At 47.5% G+C, this 12,034-nt stretch overlaps 1 protein-coding gene across 1 annotated transcript; it reads left to right on the forward strand.

Moving 5' to 3' along the window:
- Nucleotides 1-11,460: 11,460 nt before the first annotated feature.
- On the forward strand, nucleotides 11,461-11,892 carry LOC311148015 (transmembrane protein 100-like; the record flags this gene model as incomplete). Its single annotated transcript, XM_084184898.1, has 1 exon — nucleotides 11,461-11,892. One exon carries the CDS (start codon nucleotides 11,461-11,463, stop codon nucleotides 11,890-11,892), a length of 432 nt encoding a protein of 143 aa, XP_084041024.1.
- Between the last annotated feature and the right edge of the window lie 142 nt (nucleotides 11,893-12,034).

Here is a 12,034-nt window from a genome sequence, read left to right on the forward strand (position 1 = left end):
GTTACTTGGCTCATTGCTCTCTAGTGACTCCTTGTGGCGGGCCGGGCACCTGCAGGCTGACCTCGTCGTCAGGTGAACAGTGTTTCATTTGACATTACATTTACATTTTAGTCATTTAGCAGACGCTCTTATCCAGAGCGACTTACAGTTAGTGATTAAATTTTTTATATTTTTTTATACTGGCCCCCCGTGGGAATCGAACCCACAACCCTGGCGTTGCAAACGCCATGCTCTATCAACTGAGCTACATCCCTGCCGGCCATTCCCTCCCCTACCCTGGACGACGCTGGGCCAATTGTGCGCCGCCCATGAGTCTCCCGGTCGCGGCCGGCTGCGACAGAGCCTGGATTCGAACCAGGATCTCTAGTGGCACAGTTAGCACTGCGATGCAGTGCCTTAGACCACTGCGCCACTCAGGAGACGAGGTTTCCTCCAATACATTGGTGCGGCTGGCTTTTGGGTTAAGTGGGCGGGTGCTAAGAAGCGCGGTTTGGCGGGTCATGTTTCAGAGGACGCATGACTCGACCTTCGCCTCCCGAGCACGTTGGGGAGTTGCAGCGAAGAGACAAGATCGAAAAAGGGGGTAAAATACAACAACAAAAAATATATACTGTGGTTGATACAACAGGAAGCACTGTGGTTGATGCAACAGGAAGCACTGTGGTCTCTGTGCAGAGTTTGCTCTTATAAGGACAGCAAATAAGGAGGCAGGTGACTCATTTGGGTAAAGAAGGCCTAAACTAACTCTGTCCTTCTGGTCTGTGGGATGCTGTGATGTGGAAGGAGAACAATGTAGGAGATTCACCATTATCCATCCTGGCCCTGGGCTGCATTCAAAACACAACAGGGATGCTGTGAATAGGACAAGCAAGCAAAAATCCAGTGGGGAAAAACTTGGCAAAACAGTTTAATGACGGCTGGGGGGGGGGGAGCTGAAGAGGTAGATCAACTGCATGAGCCTCACCTGCCCGGCCAACACTCCTCCGATCGACAGGTGGTGTAGGTACGCACCAGTGGAGGCTGCTGAGGGAGGACGGCTCATAATAATGACTGGAACGGAGCAAATGAAATGGCATCAAACACATGGTTTCCATGTATTTGATACCATTCCACCTATTCCGCTCCAACCATTACCACGAGCCCGTTCTCCCCAATTAAGGTACCTTCAACCTCCTGTGGCACGCACCAAATCAAATTTGTCACATGCGCCGAATACAACAGGTGTAGACCTTACCGTGAAACGCTTACTTACAAGCCCTTAACCAACAATGCAGTTCAAGAAATACAGTTAAGAAAATATTGACTAAATAAACTAAAGTAAAAAGTAAAATTAAAAAGGCAACACAATAAAATAACAATAACGAGGCTATATACAGGGGGTACCGGTACCAAGTCAATGTACGGGGGTACAGGTTAGTCGAGGTAATTTGTACATGTAGGTAGGGGTAAAGTGACTATACATAGATAATAGGCAGTGGGTAGCAGCAGTGTAAAAACAAATGGGGGGGGGGTGACTGGAGTCTTTGACAGTTTTTTGGGCGTTCCTCTGACACCGCCTGGTATATAGGTCCTGGATGGCAGGAAGCTTGGCCCCAGTGATGTACTGGGCCGTATGCACTACCCTCCATAGCGCCTTATGGTCGGATGCCGAGCAGTTGCCATACCAGGCGGTGATGCAACCGGTCAGGATGCTCTCCATGGTGCAGCTGTATAACTTTTTGAGGATCTGGGGACCCATAGCAAATCTTTTCAGTCTCCTGAGGAGGAAAAGCTGTTGTTGTGCCCTCTTCACGATAGTCTTGGTGTGTTTGGACCATGATATTTTGTTGGTGATGCGGTCACCAAGAAACTTGAAGCCCTGTCGATGTGAATGGGGGTGTGTTCGTCCCTCCTTTTCCTGTAGTCCACGATCAGCTCCTTTGTCTTGCTCACATTGAGCGAGAGGTTGTTGTCCTGGCACTACACTGCCAGGTCTCTGACCTCCTCCCTATAGGCTGTCTCATCGTTGTCTGTGATCAGCCTACCCCTGTTGTGTTATCAGCAAACCTAATGATGGTGTTGGAGTCGTGCTTGGCCATGCAGTCGTGGGTGAACAGGGAGTACAGGAGGGGACTGAGCACGCACCCCTGAGGGGCCCCCGTGTTGAGGATCAGCGTGGCAGATGTGTTGTTGCCTACCCTTACCACCTGGATCCAGTTGCAGAGGGAGGTATTTAGTCCCAGGGTCCTTAGCTTAGTGATGAGCTTTTTGGGCACTATTGTGTTGAACGCTGAGCTGTAGTCAATGAACAGCATTCTCACATAGCTGATCCTTTTGTCCAGGTGGGAAAGGGCAGTGTGGAGTGCAATTGAGATTGCGTCATCTATGGATCTGTTGGGGCGGTATGCGAATTGGAGTGGGTCTAGGGTTTCCGGGATGATGGTGTTGATGTGACCAGCCTTTCAAAGCACTTCATGGCTACCGACGTGAGTGCTACGGGGCGGTAGTCATTTAGGCAGATTACCTTCGCTTTCTTGGGCACAGGGACTATGGTGGTCTGCTTGAAACATGTACAGTTGAAGTCAGAAGTTTACATACACTTAGGTTGGAGTCATTAGAACATGTTTTTCAACCACTCCACAAATTTCTTGTTAACAAACTATAGTTTTGGCAAGTCGGTTAGGACATCTACTTTGTGCATGACACAAGTAATTTTTCCAACAATTGTTTACAGACAGATGATTTCACTTATAATTCACTGTATCACAATTCCAGTGGGTCAGAAGTTTACATACACTAAGTTGACTGTGCCTTTAAACAGTTTGGAAAGCTTGGCCTGTCATGGCTTTAGAAGCTTCTGATAGGCTAATTGACATAATTTGTGTCAATTGGAGGTGTACCTGTGGATGTATTTCAAGGCCTACCTTCAAACTCAGTGCCTCTTTGCTTGACATCATGGGAAAATCAAAAGAAATCAGACAAGACCTCAGGAAAAAAAATTTAGACCTCCACAAGTCTGGTTCATCCTTGGGAGCAATTTCCAAATGCCTGAATGTACCACGTTCATCTGTACAAACAATAGTACGCAAGTATAAACACCATGGGACCACGCAGCCGTCATACCGCTCAGGAAGGAGATGCGTTCTGTCTCCTAGAGATGAACGTACTTTGGTGCGAAAAGTGCAAATCAATCTCAGAACAACAGCAAATGGACCTTGTGAAGAGGCTGGAGGAAACAGGTACAAAAGTATCTTTATCCACAGTAAAACGAGTCCTATATCGACATAACCTGAATGGCCGCTCAGCAAGGAAGAAGCCACTGCTCCAAAACCGCCATAAAAAAGCCAGACTATGGTTTGGAACTGCACATGGGGACAAAGATCGTACTTTTTGGAGAAATGTCCTCTGGTCTGATGAAACAAAAATAGAACTGTTTGCCCATAATGACCATTGTTGTGTTTGGAGGAAAAAGGGGGATGCTTGCAAGCCGAAGAGCACCATCCCAACCGTTAAGCATGGGGTGGCAGCATCATGCTGTGGGGGTGCATTGCTGCAGGAGGGACTGGTGCACTTCACAAAATAGATTGCGGAAGGAAAATTATGTGGATATATTGAAGCAACATCTCAAGACATCAGTCAGGAAGTTAAAGCTTGGTTGCAAATGGGTCTTCCAAATGGACAATAACCCCAAGCATACTTCCAAAGTTGTGGCAAAATGGCTTAAGGACAACAAAGGCAAGTGGCCATCACAAAGCCCTGACCTCAATCCTACAAAATTTGTGGGCAGAACTGAAAAAGCGTGGGAGAGCAAGGAGGCCAACAAACCTGACTCAGTTACACCAGCTTTGTCAGGAGGAATGGGCCAAAATTCACCCAACCTATTGTGGGAAGCTTGTGGAAGGCTACCCGACACGTTTGACCCAAGTTAAACAATTTAAAGGCAATGTTACCAAATACTAATTAAACTTCTGACCCACTGGGAATGTGATGAAATAAATCATTCTCTGTACTATTATTCTGACATTTCACGTTCTTAAAATAAAGTAGTGATCCTAACTGACCTAAGACAGGGAATTTTTACTAGGATTAAATGTCAGGAATTGTGAAAAACTGAGTTTAAATGTATTTGGCTAAGGTGTATGTAAACCTCCGACTTCAACTCTAGGTATTACAGACTCGTCAGGGAGAGGTTGAAAATGTCAGTGAAGACATTTGCCAGTTGGTCCGCGCATGCGCCTGGCCCCACGGCCATGTGAATGTTGACCTGTTTAAAGGTCTTGCTCACATCGGCTACGGAGAGCGAGATCAAAAATGCGTCTGGCACAGCTGGTGCTCTCATGCATGCTTCAGTGTTGCTTGCCTTGAAGCGAGCATATAAGGCGTTTAGCTCGTCTGGTAGGCTCGCGTCACTGGGCAGCTCGCTGCTGGGTTTCCCTTTGTTTGCAAGCCCTGCCACATCCGACGAGCGTCATAGCTGGTGTAGTAAGATTCAGTCTTAACCCTGTATTGACGCTTTGCCTGTTTGATGGTTAGTCTGAGGGCATAGTGGGATTTCTTATAAGTGTCCGGATTAGTGTCCCGCTCCTTGAAAGCGGCAGCTCTAGCCTTTAGCTTGGTGCGGATGTTGCCTGTAATCCATGGCTTCTGGTTGGGATATGTATATACGGTCACTGTGGGGACGTCGTCCTCAATGCACTTATTGATGAAGCTGGTGACCGAGTTGGTATACTCCTCAATGCCATTGGATGAATCCCGGAACATATTCCAGTCTGTGCTACCAAAACAGTCGTGTAGCGTAGCATCCGCGTCATCTGACCACTTCCGTATTGAGCAAGTCACTGGTACTTTCTGCTTTAGTTTTTGCTTGTAAGCAGGAATCAGGAGGATAGAATTATGGTCAGATTTGCCAAATGGAGGGTGAGGGAGAGCTTTCTATGCGTCTCTGTGTGTGGAGTAAAGGTGGTCTAGAGTTATTTTCCGTCTGGTTGCACATGTGACTTGCTGGTAGAAATGAGGTAAAACGGATTTGTTTGCCTGCATTAAAGTCACCAGCCACTATGAGCATTTTCTTATACGCTAAAGGCCTTATATAGCTAGTTGAGTGCGGTCTTAGTGCCAGCATTGGTTTGCGGTGGTAAATAGACGGCTACAAAAAATATAGATGAAAACTCTCTTGGTAGAGCTTATCATGAGGTACTCTACCTCAGGTGAGCAATACCTCGAGACTTCCTTAATATTAGACATCGCGCCACCAGCTGTTATTGACAAATACCCCCACTCAGACGTAGCTGTTCTGTCCTGCCGATGCACGGAAAACCCAGCCAACTGTATATTATCCGTGTCGTCGTTCAGCCACTACTCGGTGAAACATAAGATATTACAGTTTTTAATGTCCCGATGGTAGGATAGTCTCGAACGGAGATCATCCAGTTTATTCTCCAGTGATTGCACGTTGGCCAATAGAACAGATGGTAGAGGCGGGTTACCCACTCGCCGACCAATTCTCACAAGGCACCCCAATCTCCGCCCTCTGTATTTCTGTCTTTTCTTCACGCAAATGACGGGGATTTGGGCCTGGTCTCGGAGAAGCAGTATATCCTTCACGTCAGACTTATTAATGAAAAAATCTTCGTCCAGTTCGAGGTGAGTAATCGCTTTTCTGATATCCAGAAGCTCTTTTCGGTCATGAGAGACTGTAGCATCAACATTATGTACAAAATAAGTTAAACAATGCAAAAAAGCACACAGAATACCACAGTTGGTTAGGAGCCCGTAAAACGGCAGCCATCCCCTCCGACACCATTATCTCCCAAGTGCCAGTCCCAATTCACTCCCTACCTCTTCCCCTTGGCCCTAACCTAATCCTTTGATGTTTGTAGATTTTTAAGGTGTAAGCATTATGGTGGACGCACCACCACTACACTCCCTATCGAGACCCTTCAGATCGGCCAACATCGAAGGGTAAGGCCCAAGGGACCAGCTGTCTGTGTTCATCTCCATGTCTTTTAGTCATAGGCACAAACCTGATAAATGATTTAGATCTGTGTCTTTGACTGGCCAGAATCCATGCCCAATCTAAGAGGAATAGCCTGTGTCTGCTGTTTCATACATTTTGACGGAATTTCCTATCCTGTCTGCTTCTGGCATAGATTTATACAGCATGTATGGGTCTGGCATGACCACATCTATTATTCTACCAATCTGATCCTAGGATCTGTTGTGATAGAATATGAATTGATGGGTCTGTCAAACACTGATGCGATATGAGAGATTATGAGGGTGGGTGTGAGAGGTAGGTGGGCCTAGAGAGGACAAAAAGGGCCAATTCAATGCGTGCCCAGTCTACCCACAGTCAAATGACGTGAGGATGGCACAAGCTGGTCCAGACTGGGCGACAGGTGGCACCGGGTTTACACAGCGGGCCGTGGGTGTGTGCGCTCTGCCACACAAGCCCTCACACAGGCACACAACACACACACACACACACTCCTCCAGGGTGACTGAGTCACCAGGGGAACAGGTTCCATGGAAAGCTACTCAGAGGGATGTCAGCTGGGGTGAGCAGAAAGAGACAAAGAGACATAATAACATACAGCAGGACAGTAGTCATGGTGACATGAGGGTGGTGTTCAGTAGGCACAAAATGGAAGATAATGGGGATCTTCTGGTTTCTAGATAGCACACCACAAAGTAAAAATTGGCTAACAAAAAGCCCACGCAACTCAGCCTTCCTGTGTCCCCACCCGCCTGACACAGGAAGTCCCACCCAGGTGACATACTGTAGTACATATGCTTCAGACAACTGAACAATTTTCAGAAATTTCCTAGTCTTTACATAAAGGGCAATTCCGCCACTTTTGAACCTCATATTCATTATTTTCAGCACCATACCAGTGTCAAAATATGTGAAAAATGCACGTTTCTATGATCTGTGGTTAAAAAGACAAGAGTTCTTAAAATATGCTTCTCTGTGACATCACACGGTAGGATTAAAAGTAAGAAAAACAGTGATTTTTAAAAACCTGCAACGAGTTTCTAGCCAGTTAAGGGTATTTTCTTGCTCCCTACGTCACTGCGAATCTCAGTGTTTGAAAATCACTGTTTTTAAAATGTTTTATCTTTTGATGCCATCAGGTAGAACTTTTTAACTTGATATATTTTTACTACAAAACATAGAAATTGGTATTGTGCTGGCGATAATGAAAATGAGGTTGAAAAGTGGTGGAATTAAATCAAATCAAATTAAGTAATTTATTATTTATTATTTGTTATTTGTCACATGCGCCGAATACAACAGGTGTAGACCTTACTGTGAAATGCTTACTTACAAGCCCTTAACCAACAATGCAGAGGTTGTTTTTTTTTAAAGAGAAGAATGTGCTAAATAAACTAAAGGAAAAATTGTAACAAAATAAATGAACCTTTTAAGTTTTCTGTGTAACTGTTCTATATTCCTCTTACTCAACTGTTATCTTTCTCTCACTCCCTCTTGCTTTTCCTTTTAGTAATTGCCCTAAGGGGACAACTGAAGTTGATTGAATTGAATTCTCCTCTACTCTCTATTATTTCTCCGCCTGGCACTTTCCTGTGATTTGTCCGTCCCCTCTGTAATTTGAATGGGGGTGCAGAAGAACAAAACCTATAGTGCTTTCTAAATAGCAGTGTCCAAGTACACAACCACAGAAACCATGCTGCGTTACCAAGAATCCACCTCGCTTTTCATTGAGCCTTCTTTCTCCTTCACTCCTTCTCTCCCTCCCGCTCTTCTCTGACACCCCTGGCCCTTCTCACCCCATCCATCCCCCTCCTCTTCCCCTCCTCTCCTCCTAAATCTCCTGTATGCCTTTCTCTGTTGGTATTCCGTTACAGCAGGCAGCTAGTGTTGAGTCACGCTGTTTCATCAATTACCCCTTCAGCAATGTTTATTATTTGATTTCCTCCCTGACCACCCTGCCTGTGTGTGTGTGTGTGTGTGTGTGTGTCAGTTTACTCCGTCACAGAGAGCTTTTCACCGGAGGACAGGGAGAGGCAGGGAGGGAGAGAGGAACGTCTTAATAAAGGTTCAATCTTGTTATTGTGTGTTTGTGGAGGAGATCTATTCCCATGACCTCCTATTTCCTTTCAGACTATGGAGGAAAAGATATTCAGCAACTCTTGCTTTGTTTGTTATTGTTGAAACCAACACGTTTTAGTAAATAAATAATACTAATAGGTCATTGACTGTCCCCTGACCCCTCAGTAAACCCCCTTCAGATTGTTGTGACCAGTGGAGGCTGCTGAGGGGAGGACGGCTCATAATAATGTCTGGAACGGAGCAAATCGAAACCATGTGTTTGATACCAGCTCATTGATTCCGCTCCAGCTGTTACCACGAGCCCGTCCTCCCCAATTAAGGTGCCACCAACCTCCAGTGATTGTGACTATAGACCTAGTTTTATTTCTAAGGTTGTGAGTGACACCCTCCACCTCTCTGGTAGTGTGGTAGGATATTTTGTTAATCTCCCTGCCAGACATGAGGGAGACATGATGACAGGTAAAGAATGTAGGTGGGCTTCTGTTCAATGGCTGACATCAATAACCAGTTATCCCCCCGTCTATGAACTGGTTCTGTTCAATGGCTGACATCAATAACCAGTTATCCCCCTGTCTATGAACTGGTTCTCATCATTGGCTGACATCAATAACCAGTTATCCCCCTGTCTATGAACTGGTTATCATCAATGGCTGACATCAATAACCAGTTATCCCCCTGTCTAGGAACTGGTTCTGTTTAATGGCTGGAATCCATAACCAGTTATCCCCCTGTCTATGAACTGGTTCTCATCAATGGCTGACATCAATAACCAGTTATCCCCCTGTCTTGGAACTAGTTCTGTTCAATGGCTGACATCCATAACCAGTTATCCCCCTGTCCATGAACTGGTTCTCATCAATGGCTGACATCAATAACCAGTTATCTCCCTGTCTATATTACCGCAGGACATCCGTGCAGGGACACTCATCCTCCTTCTCAGCCCCGACACAGACACACACATGCATGTACTCATACAAACACACACACACATGCACACTGTGCACAGATAGGCATGTACACAATGGAGGAGATGTCTGGGACCATATGGCGTGGCTCTTTGTAGATGGCTTTAAGACGTGACATTCTTGGTTAGCATGACATGGTCTATTTAGTTAAAATGACACTGTCCTTCCTCTTGCATATTAAGGAACACACACCCACACACGCACACGCACACACCCAGACACAAAATGACTATCTGTGCTAATCATTCATTAAAATCATGCGTACAATATTCATAGTTGAATTAATATATCCCATCCCATTCTACTCATCCCATGAGCGTGCATTCTAAATTAAACAACATTCAAACTGGTTAGAATGTCATCCCAGTAGAGCCTTACACACCAGTAGTCCCTAGCGAGGCATCTTTCTGGAACTGGGTTTAGGTGAGCTGGTATAGAGGCTGAAGGCTCCAGAGGCTGGTCCTGGTGGTATAGAGGCTGAAGGCTCCAGAGGCTGGTCCTGGTGGTATAGAGGCTGAAGGCTCCAGAGGCTGGTCCTGGTGGTATAGAGGCTGAAGGCTCCAGAGGCTGGTCCTGGTGGTATAGAGGCTGAAGGCTCCAGAGGCTGGTCCTGGTGGTATAGAGGCTGAAGGCTCCAGAGGCTGGTCCTGGTGGTATAGAGGCTGAAGGCTCCAGAGGCTGGTCCTGGTGGTATAGAGGGGATCAGTCTCTCTGTCATCCATACGCTGCCTTCATTCCATTTAGTTCCATTCAGCCATTTGGCAGGAGGCTGTGTGTGTGTGTGTGTGGTGGTGGAGGAATAGGTGTTGCGTCATGTGTGTGTGGGCGGAGGATGAATGAATGCTGCGTGTGGGCGGAGGAGGAGGAGGAATGGGTGCTGAGTGTGTATGTGTGCAATTACTGCAATTACGTGCATTTGTGTGTAAATCAGAGGGATCACTCCAGATCTAAGGCGAAATTCACAGTTTGTGCAGGTCCGCTGGACGTCGGGAGACGCTGTCAAAACCGCCCCCAAAATTAAATAAATAAATAAAGAGCCCTGCACTGGGATTGAACCCACAGTCTACAGAGCAGGAGTTCATGGCCACTCCACCAACCGTCCACAACAATTTAGCAAGCCCAGTCAGAGTTGTCTCTGTTTTAACCCTATCCCAAACCTTAACCCCTAATTAACCCAGTCGGAATTAATGCCTACACTTCACACTAGAGTTGTTTCTGTGTGCCTACATTTTACAAGTCAGTTTACTCGTCAAAAATAGACGTTTGTCCAAGGACCTCAGGACACCAAGTCAGACTGTAATATCTTGTTGGTATAAATATAGGTTTGCATGTATGGACTGTATGTCTGTGCCTATACTGTATGTCTGTCTGTGAATGTGTTTCTAAATGTATCTGTGTGTGTGTGCGGGGGCGGGTGTGTGTGGGTTCCACTCTGTGTGTTTGCGAGTGCGTTTGCGCGCATCCGTGGGTTCTGCTCTGTGTGCGCACATGCGTATGTGTGTGTGTGTGTGTGTGGTCCCTCTGTGTTGTGGCAGGGTGCAGTGGGAGTGCCGTTGGTGTATAATTAGTATGTCGAGCGTGATACAGCTGTGCCGTTGCGGCGAGGTGTGTGTGTGAGAGAGAGAGAGAGAGGTGACAGATGCTCCAAACACTCCCCTTCCTCTCTCTACTCTTTGATAAAAGAAACGCTAGCTCTACCTCCAGTGATTTAGGGAATCTATTCCCATTGTGCTTGTATCTTTTCTATATTTGAATGCTGGCAGAATCGTGCTCCCCTCCCTGCAGAAAAGGTAGCAGTAGTTGTTTCCTCTATTCTCCAGGGGAGACTTTAACTCTCTACCGCATGGAGGTGAAAAACAGAATAAAGGAGAGGGAGGATGGAGAGAAGAAACGGAGAGGGAGCAGTTAAATTGTTCTTCTCCCTTCCCCCTTCCCCCTTCCTCGTCTCTCTTCCCACTTCCTGTTCTCCCACCACTCCCCATTCCTCCCTGCCCCGGTCTTTGACATCACGTGCTGCGGCCAATCGGAGGCTTTGGTCCGCCCACTTTCCTCTCCCTGGCTCCACCCCCTCCGCTGGGCCCTTATATATCTCCCCACAGTCCCGGCAGCAGAGTGTACAATGTGCTGCCAGAGAATCAGCAGCAAGCAGAGCACAGCACAGCAGCAGAGGGAGAGACAGGGAGAGTGTGAGTAGGATTTCTGCGCTTTCTGACCAAAACCTCACAATACTTTCCACTCTAGCTCTTCCTCCCTGTCTCCTCTGTGCTCTGAGACAGAGAAACCTCCTCTAGTTGTCTCGATTTCTTGCTCCAGGCCAGTGCTGACTACTACTCAGGAAAAGATAGCCGAGGCAGAGGCAGCACCAGGAGGATCTGCTGCCTGGTCTGCACCTCCAACCTCCACCTCCTATCCCCTTGCGGAAGGCCGGGTTAGTCCGCTAGGATGGGCTGCACCACTGGCAACCTGGCCTGCCAGCCTCCACCCCAGCCCCCAGGAGCACCGGCCCCTGGACAGGACAACCAGGCCCTGAGCCAGCTGGAAGCCCAGGGTCCCAAAGTCCCGGAGGTCCTATCCAGCCTGGAGCGCCTTTCCCAGGCCACGGGCGGCATGGAGAAGTCCTGGTACCGCTGCATCTTCCCCTTTGGCATCATCTCGTTGGTGATTGGTGTGTCGGGCACGGCTGTCACTTGCACATATAACGACCTGCCCCTGACCAAAGTGGTGACAATAGTGTTGCTTATAGCCGGCCTGGTGCTGACGCTGACCGCCACCGCCTGCTGGATGGTCCACAAGAGAAAGAAGAGGAAACAGACAGAGAGGGCTGCAGGAGCCGGAGGAGGGAGCTCGTTTACCTCGGAGCAGTGCCCCTTGTGAGGAACGCCTGGAGCCTGGGATATTCAGACGACACAGGGACATGAGAGAGGAGAGAAGCCCCAGGAAGGGAGCACCGCTGGGGGGTGGGCTAGCCACCCCCACCAACCCTCCCTAGTCTTTATGGAGCCTGGCTGCTCTTGGC

The sequence above is a fragment of the Coregonus lavaretus genome (genome assembly GCF_964263955.1).
Source record: "Coregonus lavaretus genome assembly, chromosome: 2".
NCBI lineage: Eukaryota > Metazoa > Chordata > Actinopteri > Salmoniformes > Salmonidae > Coregonus > Coregonus lavaretus.